At 35.2% G+C, this 22,271-nt stretch overlaps 1 protein-coding gene across 3 annotated transcripts in view; it reads left to right on the top strand.

Moving 5' to 3' along the window:
- The window catches only part of COPS2 (COP9 signalosome subunit 2), a 30,107-nt gene that overhangs the window by 2,807 nt on the left and 5,029 nt on the right, over window positions 1-22,271 (top strand). Inside the window, exons 1-9 of one of the 3 annotated variants that reach the window (XM_044229708.1) lie at window positions 2,993-3,100; window positions 9,049-9,162; window positions 9,866-9,943; window positions 13,722-13,847; window positions 16,077-16,187; window positions 16,315-16,392; window positions 18,055-18,229; window positions 18,969-19,147; window positions 19,260-19,312. In XM_044229708.1, coding sequence (XP_044085643.1) covers window positions 3,008-3,100; window positions 9,049-9,162; window positions 9,866-9,943; window positions 13,722-13,847; window positions 16,077-16,187; window positions 16,315-16,392; window positions 18,055-18,229; window positions 18,969-19,147; window positions 19,260-19,312 — 1,007 coding nt within the window. In that variant the 5' untranslated portion in view covers window positions 2,993-3,007. Of the gene's footprint in view, window positions 1-2,992; window positions 3,101-9,048; window positions 9,163-9,865; window positions 9,944-13,721; window positions 13,848-16,076; window positions 16,188-16,314; window positions 16,393-18,054; window positions 18,230-18,968; window positions 19,148-19,259; window positions 19,313-22,271 lie in introns of those variants that run through there. The other 2 variants (XM_044229709.1, XM_044229711.1) reach the window with 2 other exon arrangements.

A 22,271-nucleotide genomic window follows, 5' to 3' on the forward strand; every position in this document is an offset into this window, starting at 1 on the left:
CTCTGCTCAGCGGGGAGCCTGCTTCCCCCTCCCTCTCTCTCTCTCTCTCTCTCTTCCAGCCTCTCTGCCTACCTGTGATCTCTCTCTGTCAGATAAATAAATAAAATCTTTTAAAAAAAAAGAAAAAGTTACTAATGGTGTATACCCCAAGATCTAGAAGAAAAGAGAACCAGCTTGATTTAAAAAAGAAGAAACAAGTGTGAAAGAAATCTAATTTGCTGAGCTCTTATTTTCTAAGACCTATTTTATTTTTTTATTAGAAGCAGAAGCAGGTGTGTTTTTTTTTCCTTTTCTTTTAAGTATGCTCCACGCCTAGCATGGAGCCCGACGTGGGACTTGAACTTAGAACTCTGAGATCCAGACCTGAGCCGAGATGAAGAGTCGGCCGCCCAACTGACTAAGCCACCCAGGTGCCCCAGAAGCAGGCATTTTCTAAGCATAGGAATTTATAAAGCAGTAAATGGAAAAGTAGGAGATGGTACTGGTAAATGTCTTGATTATTTGCTTGTCTGATAATACTAAGTAATAACTAAACTACCATTCATGAAGTTAATAAGGTTATTGATATGTTAACTATATTGTAATTCTACAGTCCAACCATTCTAGCATGAAATTCCTTAGTAGGTTTTTTTTGTTTTGGTTTGGTTTTTTTTGCTTATTTTGTTTTGTTTTGTTTTTTGTTTTGCTTTTGCTTAGGACTTCTAATAATCTTTTTAGAAAGGACTTAAGACAGACTGACTTCATTCCAAATATTATTCTTTAGTAGATCCTGTGATAAGGTAGGGCAGTGTATATTTGAATTTAAATGTATTGCAAGGAAAACATTTGCCAAAAAGATAGACTAATTCTGCTCGGGTAAATACATTAAAGCTGTGAAACTCATTTTCCCCTAGCCAGCCTCACAGTTATGATTAGTGAATGAATATTTACTAGCATTGGGGTTTTTTGGTCTTAATATGTTGCTGCTTTAATGCTCTAAACATTTACTTCTTTTTTATCTGCATTTTTGTGGGGAGAGAAATGAGTCGTAGACATAGTATATCTCAGAATCTCATTTGTCACCATTTTAACAATTTAGCAAATAATGGCTTGAACTCAGTTTCTGGTGTTATAAAGAATCTTAGAACATAGCTTAACAAATGAAAATATAACACTTCTGTTTTTTAAAAAATACTTTTGAATTACTACAAATAGAATATATAATCTCCTTTAAAAAGAAGTGGTGATATAGAACAATGGCAAAAAAAAAATAGCTCTAGGAATTTGTATATTTAGTATGAGTGATGTCATTTGTCATTCAATGTGCATATAAGGAGTTTGGACGTTATAGGTTATTCCCCTCTGAGACTGCTGTGCCAGTAACTTAACTATTTGACAGGATGTTGGGGACCTTTATAGATTTTCAAACAGTATACTGCTTATGGTCTGAGCCAGTGTTTTCTATGCTGCACAAACATTTGGAATTCTGCATGTACTCCTCATGAAGATGAAATTTGATTCTGTAGCTGAGGCTTTTAAAGGAAACATAACATGTTTAATCATAAATAATTGGGTGGCTCAGTGGGTTAACGCCTCTGCTTTCACCTCAGGTCATGATCCCAGGGTCCTGGGATAGAGCCCCACATTGGGCTCTCTGCTCAGTGGGGAGCCTGCTTCCCTTCCTCTCTCTCTCTCTGCCTGCCTCTCTGCCGACTTGTGATCTCTGTCAAATAAATAAATAAAAATCTGTTAAAAATAAATAAATAATTGGAAACAACTCCAGATAGAAAAATACTAATCCTTTTAGTACTAATAAGGTAATGACACATAAATTATGGCATATCCTTGTGATGGAATGCTATATCAGCATTTCAAACCATGCTCTGAACAAGATTCAGTGATAAGAAAAACTTTTGATAACTTGTATTGGTCAGGACTCTTGGGCATAAGAGACAAGAATATTGTTAAACTAGCTTAAACTAAGAAGAGCATGTGTTGACAAACATCACCAGGAAGTATCAATATGGCTGGATTCATTCATCACTATTCACTCAGATGATGGTGGTGGCTATTTTTCTCTTTCTTTCTTCCTGTTCTGCTTTCCTCACTGTGTCGGCATAATTGCCTTCACATTACGTCACAAAATGTAATGCAGCATCTTCCTAGTATTATAACCTCCAAGGCAAAAAGCCCTAGGAAGGACTTTTATTGACCCAGCTAAGGTCTGTGTGGCCTTCTGTGAACAGCTATAGAGAGGGAGATGGAATCGCTTGCCCTCCTCTGTGAACAGCTGTAGAGAAGGAGATGGTATTGCTTGCCCTCTTCTGTGGGTAGGGCACTATAATTGAAAACCCTCACATGGGAGAGTAAAGATTGATCATCAATGCTATGCACACAGTGAACACATATACACTATAAATATGTAATCTGTATTACAATTTAAGTGGGTGGAAATAAAAATTTTGTTAAGTGGGAAAATAGAGAAAAAATGTCTGGAAGATCTGAAAAATAACAGGAAAACTAAAATTTGTTTATTTCTCAGTGAACCTGTATTTTATTGCTAAGGTGAGAAGGGGTAGGTTCTAGGGTATAAATGATGAACAGAAATCTTACTTTGATCATGAGAGGCCAAATAATGTTTTGTCATAGCTCAAAATTTTTAGAGTTCTTCAAAGAACCTGAATCGTGTAGCTTTTTAAAATAGGTGATACATGCACATAGTTCAAACAAAATATAAAAAGTTTTCTTTCCATTCTCGTTCCCCATTTGCCCAGTTCCCATTCCTCCCATACATAATCAAATATATGTTTTTATGCCCCCCTTTGTTTTTAAATCAGGATATAGCCTATTATATATATTGTTCTATGCTTTGTTTTTTAATGTGCCTTAGAGATTATTCCATGTATGTATGCAAAAAGCTCACTTCTTTCTTTTTACAGCTGCATTGATTGTATGGATGTGCCATACTTTATATAACCAGTTCTCTCTTGATAAGCATTTGTCCTGTTTCCTTTTGCTGTTATAAACAATGCAGCTTTTTTTTTTTTTAACTAAAGTGATAGGTTTTATCTTTTTTTGTAGATGTGGAAAACCATATTCTGAGTCATGTCTGATAAACAAGGTGGGCCATCAAACTGGGTGATACTCTTAGATTAGAAACATCTAGTAAAGTTTTTCTTCAGAATTTCAGAAACATTGCTTAATAATCCGTGTCAGTGGAATAACTTTACTACCTCTTGAAATTACTACTTCAAAGATTAGTGTTGGTTTGGAATATAAGTTTCAATGTATTTCCAAAAAGTCCTCTTGCATTACCTCATAGGTGTACTCTGTATAATGAAATTAGAGAGGTTAAAACAAGTATAAAATGATAAATAACAGGAGACAGCTCTTAACATGCTAAGAGAAAGATAAATTTAAGACTTTTTTTACCCATAAATGAAATCTGTAAATTGTGACTATCCAGCAGCATGAATTTTGTACTTGTATGTTATATCTCAAACACTTGAATTTCAGTGGGAATTAGAAAGTTCCTAAGGTTCAACCCCCCACATTTGATAAGAGAGAAACTAAAGCATCATGTCTGAGTGTCTCACTTTAATTTATAGGACAAATTAGTGGGAGAGTCAAAAGTATATCCCAGGTCTAATGACATTTATGATTTCTCTCTTTGGATGATTTAATTTGAAGACTGAAAGTTTAGGACAAATAAAAGAATCTTCTGATTTACCCTGTAGATGAATTAGGACCCATTAACTTAAGTGAAATTTTAAAAACTTAGGACAACTTCATGAATGGCTAAACCACAAGTGACTACTTAGGAGTTTTATTATATCTAGTCCTTAAGGATAATGAGACCTTGCCCTTTGCCTCTCTGTGCCCAACATCTAGTATAGCTGTCAAGATGTGATCAAGGCTTGGCAAGCATTGTTAATGGTGGGTCTTTTGTTCTAGAGCACATTTCAAAGACCTCTTTTGACAAGGGACACAGGAATAAGTAGAAGCTGTGAAAGTGACCTTTAGCAGTAGGTGCATTCCAACATAGAGTCATTATTGCCCCTGGCTGTTCTGTTCTTGTATGTTATTTTGGAACATTCATCCACTTTTCATTTCAGGTAAACAAACATTTATTGAGCAGTTTGCGTTATAACAGACTCTGGGGATGCCAAAATAAGGAAGAGAAACTTCCTGCTATTTGAGAAGCTCATAGTAGTAAGGTGAGGGGAGGTGAGAACAAAACACTCAACAAGGCTCCATGTTAGAGACATGCATGTCCTGTAAAAGCATGACTAAGGAGAAAATTACTTTTGCTAAGTAAAGTTGGAGGAAAAACCACAAGGTAAGCCTGGAATACATCTTCCAGGACTGTTAGGGCTGGAAAGCATCATAGGAGAAAAGTGGGTAGTTTGTTAAGAGGGGAGGTAATTTAGAATTCCTAGCAGAGAGGACAGGTAATGCCAATACAGAGATTTTGAGTTGTGTGGTACATGTGGGGAAGGAAGAATAGATTTGGGTGTGTGCGTGGATCACAAATTGCTTTGGGGAGTATTAAGACAGGAGGTATTATATAAATAGGTGGAACTTAAAAATTTAGGTAGGCTTTTAATCTTTTTAACAATGTTCATGTGCCTTCTTTTCATATATTGCTTAATTTTTTTGTTTCTTTAAACATTCTTAATATATTGAAATACCAGGTTCTCTTTTTAAAAGCATTTTCCTTAAACTTTTACAAATTATAATTCTATCCTTCTCATCTGACATGAAGAAATTGCGTTCAACAATATTTAATATTTTTATATTTATATTTATATTTTTCTAAACCAGATTCTTTTTTTTAAAGATTTTATTTATTTACTTGACAGAGACAGAGATCACAAGTAGTCAGAGAGGCAGTCAGAGAGAGAGGAAGAAGCAGGCTCCCCGCTGAGCAGAGAGCCGGATGCGGGGCTCAAACCCAGGACCCTGAGATCATGACCTGAGCTGAAGGCAGAGGCTTTAACCCACTGAGCCACTCAGGCGCCCCTTATATTTATATTTTTATATAGTCTCTATTTTCTTTAACAGCACTGTGTATATCCAAGTCATCAATAGTCATTAGAGATAACTTTAAGAATTTATTTATTTATTTTGAGAGTGGGAAAGGGGAGCATGAGCACGGGGAGGAGCTGAGGCAAAGGGACAAAAAGAATCTCAAGCAGATTCGGTGCTGAGTGCAGAGCTGATGCAAGGCTCATGACCTAAATCAAAACTGAGAGCTGGTCACTCAAAACAGCTGTGGCATCCAGGCACCGCAGTCATTAGTGATAACTTTTATTTCCCTTTATCCCATGCCCATGTTGTGGGTCCTTTTTATTTTACATCCCAAACATCTCTCGACATATTCTGTACTTACTCTATATTTTTCCTTTTCTCTCTATTCTACTACTTGGAATCAAACTTCCATCATCTTTTAGCCAGACAATCGTAAGATTATCCAGCGGGCTACTTCATTGCTACCAGATGACTCTTCCTAAAACACAATCTGATTATTTCCCCGTAAAATTATTTAGTGGCTCCACCTGATCTAAGCTCCCTGCTAGAATTCTGTTGTGGTGTTCGTCTGTCTGATAACTAGTTTCTCTCTCACTAGTTCTTTGTATACATCCTGTGTTTCAGCCCAATCTGACTGTCCATGCTTCTTTGAATTATGCAGTATCATTTCAAGCTTCCATGCCTTTGCACACCTTAACTGCTTTGTTTCAGATGCCTTTCCTAATCCCCAGGCAACTCCTATTCATATTTTTAGACCTGCTTCAGGTAACTTTTCCTTCTAACTCACTCCTTTTGTTTTTTAATTTAATTTTATTTCTTTTCAGTATTCCAGCATTCATTGTTTATGCACGACACTAGTACTCCGCACAATACGTGCCCTCCACAATACCCAACACCAGCCTCACATAACCCCCACTTGCCTCCCCTCCAAAACCCTCAGTTTATTCCTCAGAGTCCACAGTCTCTCATGTTTGTCTCCCCCTCTGATTTCCCCCAACTCACTTCTCTCCATCTACCAGTGTCCTCTGTGTTATTTCTTGTGTTCCACAAGCAAGTGAAACCATGTGATAATTGACTCTCTTTGCTTGACTTATTTCACTGAGCATAATCTCTTCTAGTCTCGTCCATGTTGATACAAAAATTGGGTATTCATCCTTTCTGATAGAGACATTCCAATGTATATATGGACCATATCTTCTTTATCCATTCATCCATTGAAAGGCATCTGGGTTCTTTCCACAGTTTGGCAACTGTGGCCATTGCTGCTGTGAACATTGGGGTACAGGTGGCCCTTCTTTTCACTACATCTGTATCTTTGGGGTCAATACCCAGTAGTGCAATTGCAGGGTCATAGGGTAGCTCTATTTTTAATTTCTTAAGAAATCTCCACACTGTTTTCTGAAGTGGCTGCACCAACTTGTATTCCCACCAACACTGTAAGAGGCTTCCCCTTTCTCCATATCCTCTCCAGCACTTGTTATTTACTGTCTTGTTAATTTTGGCCATTCTAACTGGTGTAAAGTGGTATCTCAATGTGTTTTTTATTTGAATCTCCCTGATGGCTAATGATGATGAGCATTTTTTCATGTGTCTGTTAGCCATTTGTATGTCTTCTTTGGAGAAGTGTCTGTTCATGTCTTCTGCCCATTTTTTGACGTAATTCACTCCTTTCTTTGAGCTGCTAGTGTACCTAATATGTGTCTTTATTGTGTTAGCATTGCTGTTTCATTTGCATATCTGTCCCTGACCATGAGTAGCTTGATGGAAAGATTTAATTTGCATATGCAGGAACAACATTTAATTGCTGGTATATGCTGAAGATCTTATCACTTAGTATCTAAATAGGTATCTAACAGTAGATCTCTAAACAACAGAATTATTCTAAAGATTTGTCAAAATATCTAATAACGAAGAAGAGTTTTCTGTAGTACACAGCGGATTCATTGAACTGCATATGACAGGGTAGTCATGTCACAGAGGCTGGTTCAAACCCTCTTGAGTATGCTGTTACAGATCCTAACAAGGGACTGCCTGATTATAAGAATGCCAGTCAGGAGCATCAGTTCTTATGTACTTAGACATTTTGGCAATACTATTTAAGAATTGAATTGCAGTTATGCAAAAAAATGTTACACATTCCACTGCTTCATCCCTATGCATATGATTTATTTCCTTTAAAACAGGGGCACCTGGCTCAGTGGGTTAAAGCCCCTACCTAGGGCTCAGGTCATGATCTCAGGGTCCTGGGATGGAGCCTCAGATCAGGCTCTCTGCTCAGCAGGGAGCCTGTTTCCTCCTCTCTTTGCTTGCCTCTCTGCCTTCTTGTGATCTCTGTCTGTGAAATAAATAAATAAAATCTTAAAAAAAATGATAACAGAAAGTCTGTGGAGAGATGGAAGTGGCTTGGTAGACTAGGGTGGTAGCAAAGGAGAGGGAGGAAAGTGCATGAATTTGAGACTTACATTGAAGTTAGAATCAGTAAGGACTTTTTATGTTCCAACAATGTGACAGTGCTTTTAGTTCTTTAGTCACCTCACATGATGCTGTTTTGTATTTACTGTTCTCTTTCCCCTCTCCTGTTTCCTCTAGCAGGCAAAACCCCCCAATTATCTTTCAGAACCTAGCTTAGAAACCTTTACTCTCACAGCATTATTTGGTATATAGTTTGCTTGTTTATGAAGTCTTTATTAATTGCTTTTCTGGTTTGATCAGTTATAGTCAAACCTAGCTTACAGGGTCAAGAAGTGAATGACTGATTATCAAATTTATTCATTACCCAGAATTTGTTCTCATCCCAAAGAGAAGTATTACAGAGGATTTTCATGTTAAACAGAATTCCCAATCAAATCCAGAAGACTACAACCGTGCTTCATGACCTTACACAAGGAAATAATTGTCCTCTAGAGGGTGCACATTACAAAGCCTCTGTGGTCAAATAAAACTGGTTTTATACTGACATCAAACATCCTCCTCCATCTCTTATCACAGAAAAAACTCATCTTGTATTCATGTATTTTTGAGCTCTCTAGCACTGTACTCACTATGCTTTTTTTCATTCTTTGTCCTTTATGAAATATTATAGATTTTTCATGAATATCTGAAAAAATTACTAAGTATTTGGATTTAGAAATAACTCTGTAATACTCTTCTTGTCTTTTTGTGATGACTTCCAGGTACCGTTCTTAATTTGACATTTTGCCTTTTGAAATGATTTGTAGCTGATGGAAATAATTTTGTGTCTTCCTAAAATAATGACTTTCATTCTACTAAGCTATTTATGTTTTATAATCCTCATCATTAAGTTGAATATCTTTTGAACTGTTATAAACTATTTTAAATTCTTGTTTATACTGCTTCACAAAATAGTTCTTTATTCCAATTTTTCTTTCTACTAATTGTTTCAGTACTAAGAACTGAATTTATGTGGTGAAAGTCAAATAAAATTGTTTAAATTCGGTTGCTCTTAATTTGATTTGTTATGAAGCTAGTTTTAAGTACATTAATATAATAATAGCTATGTGGAGTGCACATAAAACAAGTATTCTTATTAACGTATGGTTATATTTAGCAATAAACTGCTCTGCCACATATAGATGACCATCCTAGGTAGTCAAGCCATATTAGAACAATGAAATATAGACTTAAGGAGTAGAGAAATTTAAATTACAGAACTTTAGATGAATAATTAGCTTTTATGTAGTAATTAACATTTATGGTGATTTTTCTTGGGTTCTGTGACCACCAGAAAATCAACCACTGCAAAATTGGGTGTCACTAACGAGTATTTTGTACATTTTGCTTTTTTGTTAATTCTATGGAAATTGTAGTTTTGATCTGAAAGAAATGATTCCATTCTCCTCACTTGATTTTGGCTCTTTCACTTGTTTTTTAAATAATGATTAAGTATCAGTGACATTCTACCTATGTGTGTAAAGTTGTTTTGTATAAATGTATGGTTTTTCTATCTTAATAGTACTCACTTTTTAACAGGGCAGTGTTGAATTCTTTTTCATTTTAGTGTCTCTTTCTCACACACAGGAATACTCTGAAGATAGTAACTCCGAACCAAATGTGGATTTGGAAAATCAGTACTATAATTCCAAAGCGCTAAAAGAAGATGACCCAAAAGCAGCATTAAGCAGTTTTCAAAAGGTTCATATTTTTTTCTGATTGATTCTGTTTCTTAAAGTTTATTTTTTCAAATGATGTCTCAGAATTTTACCTCAGAAATGTGTTTTGGATACTAAGTGTTAATCCTGTAAATCAGTTTGCATTTTGCAATACAGGCAGATACTTTAAAAGGGGTATACTATTGTTTTTTCTAATCAAGCTATCTATAAAGCAGGGCCATTGTCCTGGAAAGCTAGTATGGTTCTGGCAGAAGGAAACGACCATGATGATAGGATAATACCTATTGGGATAATACCTATAGGATAATACTACAATTTTGTTCCTTTTTTGGAGGACAGATCACACAGGTGTGGTTCCACTATTAAATAATGTGATTTCTCGATGACTAATAAACTTTTGGGTTGTTCTTACCAATGGATTATTCAGAGGGAGAAAAAGGATTTCTGGGATTGTAAAATAATTGAGCAGTAGTTCTTGTTTAATCTTTTGATGAAGAAACTTCAAAATAAGCTCACTTATCCTTAAGCATTTTAAGACACATTTCTTTTTTAAAGCCTTTTAAAAATAGCATTTAATGCTATTTAAAAATAGCATTGAGGAATGGTGAAATTTTGGGGGAAGTGTTCGTCATACATTTGATGTAAAATTAATTCAAAACAGACATTGGTGTCTAGAAAATTACATTAGCATTAAATTAGATGAAAAATGTCTTCTGTTTTTTTAGGTTTTGGAACTTGAAGGTGAAAAGGGAGAATGGGGATTTAAAGCACTGAAGCAAATGATTAAGATTAACTTCAAGTTGGTAAGATTTGTTTTGAGGGGAAATAAACTAATAATACAATAAATTCTCTGGGTAAAAACTTCATGGCAACAAAATGCCATTCTGTCTATTTCTTTAAGATAATTCTGGTGATAATATTTCTATACTTAAGCCTACTTTTCATTTGTGACTACAGTAATACTAAGTAAAAAAAAAATTGTACATAGGAGTCAAACTTTTCTGTTTTAAGAGAACTTTTCCTATAGATCTATAGAGAGTATCTGGCTGCACTGTTAACAGAATGATAACACAAGTTACTGTGTTTATTTTGGAGTTTAAATACAGGGAGTTCCACTTCAAATGATAAGTATCCAAACTAGCATCATTCTTGACTCCTCTCTTTGTCTCTCTCCCCTCAAATAATCCATTGGTAAATTGAGGTGTCTTTAAATATCTTTAAAATACATCTCATATATGAGTGCTACTTAACCATTTTTATGTCTGTTAGTCTGGTCCAGGCCAAATTCATCTCTTAACCTGGATTCAGTAGCTTCTTAACTGGTATCCTTCCTTCTATCCTGGCCTTATTAACAGTCTGTTCTCCACAAGCAACAGAGTGATCCTTTTGGTTTTGTTTTTAGAGTGATCCTTTTAAAATGTTAAGTCAGATTATATCATTCCTTTGCTCTGAATCTTCTAATGGTTCCTACTCTCCTTAATAAAATTCAAATCCTTACCATAGCCTAGGAGGCCCTATGTCTGCTTACCCTTTGCTACCTTTCTGATAACTGTTTTCTGTTCTCTCCTTCACTGGGCTCCTTGCTGTCCTCATGTCATCCTAAGCATACTGCTACTTGTAAACACTTGTATTTGCTGTTTCCTCTGCCCCAAATTCTCCTCTCCATTAGCCGTGTGACTCTTTTCTCATCGTTTGATCGGATCTCTGTTCAGGGTCACCATATATCAAGATGGCCTTCTTCTGACTACCTTATATAAAATCACATCCTTCCCATCATCATTTATATTCATCTTACCCTGCTGTTTTTTTTCTTTTGATGTATCACCCCTTGATCCATTTACTTAACTTATTGTCTTTCTGCTACCCTCATCCTCATAGGTTGTAAGCTCCAAGAGAGTTGGACTTTATTCCCTGTTCACATTCCTATCACCTGTAATAGTGGCTGGCATTCAGTAGGTGCTCAGATATGTTGTTGGCATTGTCATGACGTAGTACTCTCAAAGAATTGTTAGTCTTCAAGAGTGCAGGGTAGAGGTGGAGGGAAAATAAATGGTAAGATGAGAGGAGTAGGGACAGAACTTTAAAATCACTAAGGATAGGGGAATTTTTGAGAAAAAGATAAAGTGGAGCTTAGCAGAGGTAAGCACTTGCTTCTATGGCAAATAGAAGGATAGGTGGCAGTCTATTACCACTTTTTTTTTTCTCTTATCTATCTATTTGTCATGTTTCCTCCCTCTCCCTATTAACCTCTCTATCCCATATATTTGAATTTGAACTCCCTGAATTGACTTGACTGTTACCTTTGTCTGGTTAACTTGCACTAATTTTCATCCTGTTCTTGACATACTCTTTGGCATCCTCACCTACCTTCAAAAGAACCCCTCCATGACATTTATAGAAACTATCCACAAAATATTTTAGCTCATTCTTTACCCAAAATATCAAGACTATTCAAAAAATGTTGGACATTAATAAGTATATTTCGTATTGCATTTATATATAGTTAAAGGGAAAATGTCTGTCTTGAATTCACCCTTTCTAGTTCTGCTCTGATATTCTCAAAAAGAATCTCTCCGTTGCACAAAGAAAGCCTTTGTGCTTTCTTTCCATTAATTATTTGTGAAAATATTAAACACCTACTGTATTTAAATTAATCACTTAGAAGGATGCGGGAGAAGCATCAGGTATCTCAAGGGACAGGGACTTTGACTAAACAATTTTAGTCTTGACTTGAACATTAGGCTTCAAGTCTTAAGATTTTATGATTTGAAATAATACCAAAACTATAGAAAACTGCTGTCTTAACATTACTAACAGTGGTTTAGTTTCTGGGCCCATTTAAGTATGTGCTGCCCATAAGACTTGATTTTACCATTTTACCGAGCCAAGATGGGAAGTAAGTAAGGGAAAGGATTATTTGTAGTTAGTGTTACCTTGCCTTCCTTCCTTCACTATGTTTTATTTGCTCAAACAGCTTCTGTGAATAGTAGTTTCAGCTTCTATCCCTCATTTTCTAGTTGGATTCAGAATAGGACCCATGTTGCTGTGTGAAGCTTTTGAGCAATGAAAAGTTGAAAGGGGGGGGGCACCTGGATGGTTCAGTGGATTAAAGCCTCTTGGCTTTTGGCTCAGGTCATGGTCCCAGGGTCCTGGGATGGAGCCCTGCATCAGGCTTTCTGCTCAGCAGGGAGCCTACTTCCCTCTCTCTATGCCTTCCCCTCTGCCTGCTTGTGATCTCTCTCTGTCAAATAAATAAAATTAAAAAAAAAAAAATTGAAAGGGTTTGTTATCAACTTCTCTGTGTTCACCACTGTAATTTACCTAATCTTCCCTTAATCTTAAATACAGTAACCGAATTATTGAAAAATGAGCTTTAAAATTACTAGAGCATAAGAAAATGAATTCAAAACTAACTTTTTGCTAAAATCCTATTTCAGTATCCAAACACAATCTCAAAGTTAGGACAGTCCCATTTCTGATTTGCCTTTTGCCATAAGAAATGTTCTGTAACTTGGGTTTTAACAGTTCATTGATAGGACATTACCAATTATCTGCCCTTAAATGGTACTGGCATACTTGGAAATAAGGTAGTTTGATATATATTGCTCAGGCTTTTCCCATTGCTCTGTCCATTTTTCCCCACCTATCCCAACTGTTGTTTTCTTTTTTTGTAACTCAGTTCTTGCTTAGATTTCAGGGAGTCTTCTCAGGTTCATAAATACACATACTCTATTAGTCAAGAAAAGCACTATATCTACCAATGCTCCACCTCCCTGATTAAAAGTAGAGTAGAACCCAATAAAAAGAAGGATTAGTAGCAGTTGGAGATTGTGGGGACTGTGTGTGGATACAGGTTATCAGGTTAGACTCATAAATTGACTTACGTGATATCCTTTGAGGGAGGATAGACCATCCACCAAAATATGTAAGTTTTAAAAATTTGGTAGTTCTTCATTTCTCAGACCTCTCGTGTTTCCTGGTATAACCACAGTAGTACAAATAGTCCTGCAAGGAATAGCACCATTAGCTACATCTACCACTGAACAGAGCCTTGGGTGGGAGGACTTTTCTTGATAGTGGGATGAGTACCTGGGCTTGAAAAGATTCCTCCAACTTCACATTTTATCACTGAGCCAACCAATAATATAGAGAAAAAAGAAGCATATCACTATTAGAGAGCTTTCTCATCAAGGGGTAAATCTTCAGGAGAGGATATAGCTGATATCTGCATAGTTGGTACCCAAGGCATTTGAAAAATTGGATTTATATTTTCTAGTTTGTGAATATTTTAGTAGTTCTTAGGATTTCAGTAAATGTTTGTTAAGCAATGAGACCAGTATCTGAAATTTTGAGAATCTGTAAATTGTACTTTTTCATAGGGTAACTTTGTAAATTTGGTTCATGTGTCAGTAATCTAGAAATTCCAAATTTAAGCTAAAATGTTTATGGTGTTTCTGTCATGCATACTTTATCATAAAACTTTATTTTTCAGTTACATAGTTGTGTGTGCTATAGCCTTAATCATGTAGCTGTTTCAGCACCTAAATACATATCTAATAATGCATTTTTCTTCTCTGACAGACAAACTTTCCAGAAATGATGAATAGATATAAGCAACTATTGACCTATATTCGGAGTGCAGTCACAAGAAATTATTCTGAAAAATCCATTAATTCTATTCTTGATTATATCTCCACTTCTAAACAGGTTAGATTCTGGTTTTTCCTCTTGGTATTTACCAATGTGTTATTACTTATACTATTATAACAAACCCATCCAACTGTCTGTAGTTATTTATACTAAAGACTTTGTTCCCTTTTTTTTAGGTCTAGAGATTTCTAGTTAAACAGTTATACCGGGCATTAATGTGCTTTAAAAATAATAAATACTATTTTCTTAATTATAGTACTAATCATACAATATTAAAAGGCAATAACTAGCTAAGTCTCTTCAAAAACTATCTTGAGGTACATAAACTGCACACAACTTTTGCAGTTTAAATTCCCATATAGTTACTACCATAGTTCGTTCCAATAAATTCCATCATCACTTCAGTTAGATTTGTGTAGATTTGATTAAAAGATCCTTGAGAGAAGACCCTGTACTCATATTAGTAATTGGCATTACTCAGTAGGTGTTTAGTAAATGCTTTTACAAAGCATTTGTGGTTGTTAGATGATAAAATAAAGGGCTAATGATGAAGAAACTACAATGAAGCTTGGAAAGGATAGTGCTTTTGTTATTCTAGATTTTGGTTATTAAGAAAAGCAGTGATTTTACTGCATTGCTAAGATAATTTTTAATTGGATTGCTGTTCATACTCCTTTAAGCAACATAACTTTCTTAAACACCATGATATTTTAGCATAAGAAGTACTCTCATTTATTCTCCATTCATTTAGGATTTCTTAAAATGTTTAATACTTTTCATGTTTATTATAAACAATGTTCATCTCAGAATATCATTCTGTATCTTCTACTAGATGTCATTTTTATTTCTTAAGGTAGTTTATTACTTTTACTCTTTCTATCTAAAATATATGTAAAGGAAATAGAGAAAAAAATAAACTTAAAACTGACCTTTGAACAACATGGGGGTTAGTGGTAGCCCTTCCCCTTTGCCCCCCTGCTGTGCAGTTGAGAATCTGTGGTATAACTACTGACTCCTCAAAAACTTAACTACTAATAGCCTGCTGTTGACCAGAAGCTTTACCTATAATATAAACAATTGATTAACATATTTTGTATGTAATGTGTTCACTGTATTTTTATAATAAACTAGAGGAAAAAAAAAGTGGTAGGGAGAAAATACATTTATATTACTGTACGGTACTTACCAGAAAAAATCCATGTTTAAGTGGACCCACACAGTTAAAACATGTTATTCAAGCGTCAACTGTGTATGTTTTGTTAAAACATTAGCAAGTAATGGCACTATAGAGTTGTCACATATTGGGGGGCTTTCCTTATGTGGGGAAATATATTCTGAGTTTTATGAACAAGTGTCATCAAAACATTTTTTGTACACGATTTATAAATGTTACGCCAGATGTTGGTGGGGAGGGATTAATTTCAAACTTCAAGATTGTGTTTTGCTTTGTGCTCTTATATGTACGCTGTTTGTCTTTGAAAGTAACAATAGATACCAGGTGGATGGTACTCATTCAGTATGCCATCAGCAGTGATGAATAGATAGGCAGCCGTTTCTGAAAGTATTAAACTTTCCTGTTGGCATGGCCCTCTTAGCTATTGATTCTGTTAAATAGAGACCGAGAGAATCGGGTATTCAAACAAAGGCAGAGCCCAGTGTGGGGGGAAGAAGGTAGGTAAGGGAGCTTATCACAATGCAAAATAGAATGATTTCTATGAAAAAATGTCACACCTAGATTGGTGAATTGATGGTGTTTAGACACAGCTAAAATTTTGCTGGACTTTACTCTCTACATAACTCCACAGTTTACCAGTAACTTAAGAGCTGTGCAGTTTGATTACTTGATTAATTGCATTTGTAGAAGAATTTTGGAGGGAAGCTTATTCTTTGTTTCTTTAGCTGCTTGCCTAGTGTTTGCCACATAGGTACCAAATGAGAGTTGCAAGAATAAGATACACAGTATTAATAACAGCACAACTAGTTCGAAGTGTATGTCATTCATTTCCATCAATATAAAAAGAGTTACTAGATTGGGAAGGACAAATCATACTATTAGAGCATTGGGTTCTTTCTGGGTTTTACTTTCTAAAAACTCACATAAAAACAGATCTTGGCACTTTTTGTAAACTTGGTCTCTGTTTTGCTAAGGTTTTGTTAAATTATAGACTGACAGAGACATTCAGAATCAAATAGGGTATCTTATGTGTATTAAAGTTCAAAGATGCACTTTTAGTTTGTTCAAATTAACTTTATTAACAGGTACAAATTTGCTGTTTACAATTATAGAATTCTGATTTTTTATGTCAGATGGATTTACTGCAGGAATTCTATGAAACAACACTGGAAGCTTTGAAAGATGCTAAGAATGATAGACTGTGGTTTAAGACAAACACAAAGGTAACAATTACAATTACTTTTTTTTTTTTTTTTGAAGAATGGGAGGGCATCCTTAATAAACTGTCCTAAAAATTCATGCCTTTTCCTGTTGAAATCTTTAAATTTTAATAAGTATGTTCTTTTACAGCTTGGGAAATTATATTTAGAACGAGAAGAATATGGAAAGCTTCAAAAAATTTTACGCCAGTTACATCAGTCTTGCCAGGTAGCGTACTCTTGTTTTTTTCTTAATATTTTTTCATAATACAAAAAGCATAAGAAAAAAATTATATTTGAAACTTTTACTTAGGGATGTTTTAGTTCTGGATTCATCCCCAAAATAAAATTTGGCAAAAAAGACACCAAGAAGCTAATTTTTTCTGTGTATTACATTTCTTCCTGTTTAATTATTATTTTTGTGGAATGAGGCACAGGTATCCATAAACAAATAGACTAGTCATTAATACTTATTAGAAATAAGCCTTTCATATTTAGTTGTAGACCATGTGAAAATCGGAAAGAACATTAGAGACACGTAATAAAGATATTTCATATCTAGTTCATAGTATATGAATCTTCTGTAACAGTACTGTCCATTAGGACTTCATATGATGCTAAAATGAAATATTCTGTGTCTGCACTAATATGATAGCACCAGCTACATGTCATCAGGCAGTTGAAATGTGTTTGAGTTTTTAATTTTACTTAATTTAAATTTGAATGGCCACATGATGGGGACAGTGCACCTCCATAACTTTTTTTTTTTTTTAAAGATTTTATTTATTTATCTCAGAGAGAGGGGGAGAGAGCGAGCACAGGCAGACAGAATGGCAGGCAGAGGCAGAGGGAGAAGCAGGCTTCCTGCTGAGCAAGGAGCCCAATGTGGGACTCGATCCCAGGATGCTGGGATCATGACCTGAGCCGAAGGCAGCTGCTTAACCAACTGAGCCACTCAGGCGTCCCCCCCCCCATAACTTTTTAACTGCAGTTATAATTTTGTGTTTCCTTTTTTGTCTTGATCAATAAGTTATTTTATTTTAGTTTAAAATTTAGTGGAAATACTGTTTTAAATGTTTTTAAACCTCTTCCTATGCTAGGTACTATTTTAATTGTATATGTCATTTCTTTGAATGGGGAAAAAGTTGCTCAGGAAAGTGTTCTAATCACCTGCATGTATTTTCATTTAGTGACTAAATAGAATTCTTTTGGAAGAACAAATAAATAATAAATTTTGGCTTGATATTTATGATTATCTGCCTGTTACCTATATGCTGTTTTTCATGGCATGTATTTTGTGGGCTTTTGGTTATTTTTCAAAGTTGAACTAAATGTTACCACCTTTGTTACTCCTTTGACATTGATCAGCAGAGTTAGTCACTTTCTCTTCCATTCTTCTGGGCACTTCAAATAGAATCATTATTATAATTTATCTGTTTACAGCTTAATCTTCTAGGTCATGAACTTTTGGGGCCAGGAACATTAGCTTATTTAAGTATGTATTTCTCCATGTTAGACCTAGTGCCTGGCATTAGGAAGGCACTTGGAAGTGCTTTTTGATCAAATCAGTGGATATAAAGTAGTTGTGAAGATTTGGGGAAGACCATAAAGAACCTCTTAGGTAGAAACAAACATTATAACATTTTATACATTAAAAAATTCTTCTGGTCACTTTTTCCTTATTGAATGACTAGAAAGTACAAAGGATGTGTGCATTCCTTTTTGGCTGTTAAAGGTAGTATTCTTAATCTTCTAGATCTTAATTAAAATTTGTAGTGTGTGTTCACACAGAATTAGTATTATAAACATAAGGATCTCACGCTAACTCAAATAAAAATTACTAGGTTGACTGAGTTCTATTTTAACTAAAGTTCATTATTTGCTTCCTTAGACTGATGATGGAGAGGATGACCTGAAAAAAGGTACACAGTTATTAGAAATATACGCTTTGGAAATTCAAATGTACACGGCACAGAAGAATAACAAAAAACTTAAAGCTCTCTATGAGCAGTCACTTCACATCAAGTCCGCCATCCCTCATCCACTGATCATGGGAGTCATCAGAGGCAAGTTTTGTTTGGAGAAGGGTGGGCACTGTCACAGGAAGATACCAAGGTGTCACTGGATATGACTGAATGACTCCGAAGGCTTTTTCTGTTTTAGTGAAAATAAATGGCAAAGTAGTAAAATCAATGAAATGATGTAGTCTTGGAAAGAAATTAGAATTAGAAATTGAATTTTTTGTCTTCTAAAATGTTACATCAGTGAACTACTTCAGTAGAAAATTTACCATCACATGTTCTATTCTCAAGACTTGGGGATGGTTTGGAGAGGGGGAAAAAAGTTCTGTTCTTGAATTTTAGTGATATACATAAAATTATTTTCTGCGTCAGCTAAGAATAAAAATTTGCAGATGCTTGTTTGATGTTTATAATGAAGGACTTGCTTTTTGGAATTAAAGTGAGTACTGGGGCACCTGTGTGACTTAGTTGATTAAGCATCTGACTCTTGATTTCGACTCAGGTCATGATCACATGATCACAAGGTTGTGAGATCAAGCCCTACATTCGGCTCCATGCTGAGAGTGGAGCCTGCTTGAGATTTTCTCTCTCTCCCTTTCTACCCCCACCCCCACCTACCAAAAAAAAAAAAAAATTAAAGTGAGTACCTTGGGACTAGTACAATTCAGTCTATGAAATTAAAAGACTGGAAAGCCACTATCATAGTTTTCATTTTATTTTTATAAAGAGCTCAATCATACTATAGAACTGCAAATGCCCTTTTATCCTGTTTTTATTCTTATAGAATGTGGTGGTAAAATGCACTTGAGAGAAGGTGAATTTGAAAAGGCACACACTGATTTTTTTGAAGCCTTCAAGAATTATGACGAATCGGGAAGTCCAAGACGAACCACTTGCTTAAAATATTTGGTGTTAGCAAATATGCTAATGAAATCGGGAATAAATCCATTTGACTCACAGGAGGTATGTGTGTGTTCTAATTGTTCATTTCTGTCACCTGTCTTTTCTGGAAATGATAGTTATTCTTTCTTTGTACATATAGCATAGTTAATTTTTGTTTTTTTTTTTTCCTTAGGCCAAACCATACAAAAATGACCCAGAAATCCTAGCAATGACGAATTTAGTAAGGTAAGATTTTATATTTCGGTTAAGGTAAATTTTCTTAAAGCAATGAATTAGAGGGAAAAGTGGGAGAGAAATTTTTAGAATTCAGTTAATACACCAAATTTATTCTTTTGTATTTAGGTTTGAAATACTCCAAATTTTGAAGTTTTTATTTTTTTAAGTCATTTATTCTGTTTCTGTTAGTTCCAAGATTTTATATAGAATTGATTTATGTAGTATAGTATTGGCTGCTTTTTTAAATTATCTACATGTTTGTGTGTGTGCTGTTTTTCAGCAGAAGACTGATTGTAGATATCTTAAAACAATTTCACAGTGTTTGCTGTTTCTACCTCTCTTAATCCAAAATGAAATTATGAATTGGTCCACACAAATCAAAAATTTTCAGTAAGACAATGTCTTTACTCACATAATTTCTCAATTAACAAGGTTTAAAAAATCATTTAAAAAAAGTTTACTTCGATTAATTTTCTGAGGTGAGGAGCAGAGGGGTCATACTGGTAAGAAACCCAAGGATTTATTGATGACTTCTGTGGTATGATGGTTAGCAACTGAAAAATCTGCTATGATCAATTAATATTAAATAAGATACAGAAAATAAAGCGAAAAGCCTAGAAAAGAAGGCCTATTTTTGCAAAAGAAATCCGTGAGCAAGAAAAATTTTTCTCTGGGCTGGAATAAATGGAGCATGGGTTTTTTCAAGTCTTTTGTTTTAAATTGTGCTTGCCAAGTCTACCAAAGCAGGAGAATATTAGGGACATAGAGTAGGGTGGGGTTTTTGCATATGTATGTGGATACTGGAAGTGATAAAACATTCTTTTAATAGTCTTTTATGATTTAAAAGTACTGTTAGACTATAAATTATGAGTCTCCCATATATAAATTTTGTATACTTAGAGCAAATAGCTTATTACATGATACTGTTTGAGTTCCTATGTAAAATGTCTTCATTTACTTTGTTTTTATCTGGCTATAGGTTTTACAAATTACTAGGTTGGTTTGTTTAAGGAAACTTTAATTTTAGCTGTAAAAAATAAGAATGATTTTATTTTAAGGGGACTAGGAATAGATAGGAGATAAGAACTCTGAGTTGCAACATTAAAAAATCAGTTTCTGGGGCGCCTGGGTGGCGCAGTTGGTTAAACGACTGCCTCCGGCTCAGGGCGTGATCCTGGAGTCCCGGGATCGAGTCCCACATCAGGCTCCCAGCTCCATGGGGAGTCTGCTTCTCCCTCTGACCTTCTCCTCGCTCATGCTCTCTCTCACTGTCTCTCTCTCTCAAATAAATAAAATAAAATCTTAAAAAAAAAAAAATTTTTATTTATTTATTAGACAGAGAGAGAGGGAGAGAGAGAGTGTGAGAACAAGCAGTGGGAGCGGCAGGCAGAAGAAGAATAACAGGATCTGGGACGCCTGGGTGGCGCAGTTGGTTGGATGACTGCCTTCGGCTCAGGGCGTGATCCTGGAGTCCCGGGATCGAGTCCCACATCAGGCTCCCAGCTCCATGGGGAGTCTGCTTCGCTCTCTGACCTTCTCCTCGCTCATTCTCTCTCTCACTGTCTCTCTCTCTCAAATAAATAAAATAAAATCTTTGAAAAAAAAAAAAAAAATCAGTTTCTTTGGGGCGCGTAGGTGGTTCAGTTAGTTAAATGTCCAATTCTTGATTACAGCTCAGGTCTTGATCTCAGGGTTGAATTCAGTCCTCACGTTGGGTTCCATGCTGGGCGTGGAGTCTACTTTTTAAAAAATACCATATTGTTTTATTGTTTATTTCTTTATTCTCAGTTTGTTGAATTAAATAGATTTTAGTTATGAAAGGAGATTTCTTATTCCTCAGCATTTGGCCACATTAACTAAAAGATGATTTGGTTAGAGATTCACTTCGTAATACTTTAGAAAAATGTTTATGAAGTTAAATCGTTGAGCAACAACTAACTTTTAAAACTCTTAAAAATTGAGGGAGAGTTTTGCACTAGACATTAATATTTCATCTAAATTAAATTGGTTAAATACATTAAAATGGACTAAAGGGCTGATTTATCAGAAATTTAAGTGGTAATAGCTATACTTATATATTTGCTATATCATACAATTTACTCTACTGAAACCTCTGTATTGGAACTCAATTTATTTTAATGGTATATTTCAACCCAAGCAAGTGGCTTGTGTTGTCCCACATTTTGTATATATTTTTTTAAGTCACTTAAATAGTGGAAGAATGTCTCTTGGTTAAAATAGACACATATGCAAGTGTTTCACTACTTGAATATATCCTCCTGTAGTATATTTTGCAAAAATGTATTTGGGGTAGGTGAAAAAGTAATGCTTCCTAATTTTATCTTCCTAGTCAGTTGCCAGCAGACTAGAGGAAAATTATTCCTGTTGAAGCACTTGAATCACCTGCCCCTAACATGAAGTTACATTGCGAGCCAACAGATGGAAGCACAGCAGAGGGCGTGCAGAATGGCTGATGATATGTCTTACATATAAAGCAGACAGTGGTGCCATATCCAGAAGGTTGGCTTCTTCCTTCTCAGCACCTTTAGCAATCCCCATAGTGTCCTACAGAGTTATTTTAAGAGCGGATACTAAACACCTCAGAGAATTATGAACATAAATCAGCCTTTGGCCTTCTGCAGCAGTGTCCATCACATTCTCCTTTGTGTGTGTGTCCCATCTGGTACTAACTACCTGCCACTGATATTTCTGCTATATAACTCAGTGGGACTTTTAAGGCTAGAGAAAATTTAGAATCAAATGTTCCCTTTGCAGAGTTCTGGCAATTGCTGGTAGCTTTCTAGAAGATAAAAATTAGGAAGCTGCATTTCTGGATAATCTTCAGAGAGAATGTAGTATCTTATTTCAAAGACAAGGCCAAACTTTTCCATATAGTAGTATGTATGAAACCTAATTTCTTAGGGATTAAATGATAAATGCACAATTTAACTTGGAAGTATCAAGCATT

Source organism: Neovison vison, chromosome 13 (genome assembly GCF_020171115.1).
Source record: "Neovison vison isolate M4711 chromosome 13, ASM_NN_V1, whole genome shotgun sequence".
Classification (NCBI taxonomy): Eukaryota; Metazoa; Chordata; class Mammalia; order Carnivora; family Mustelidae; genus Neogale; species Neogale vison.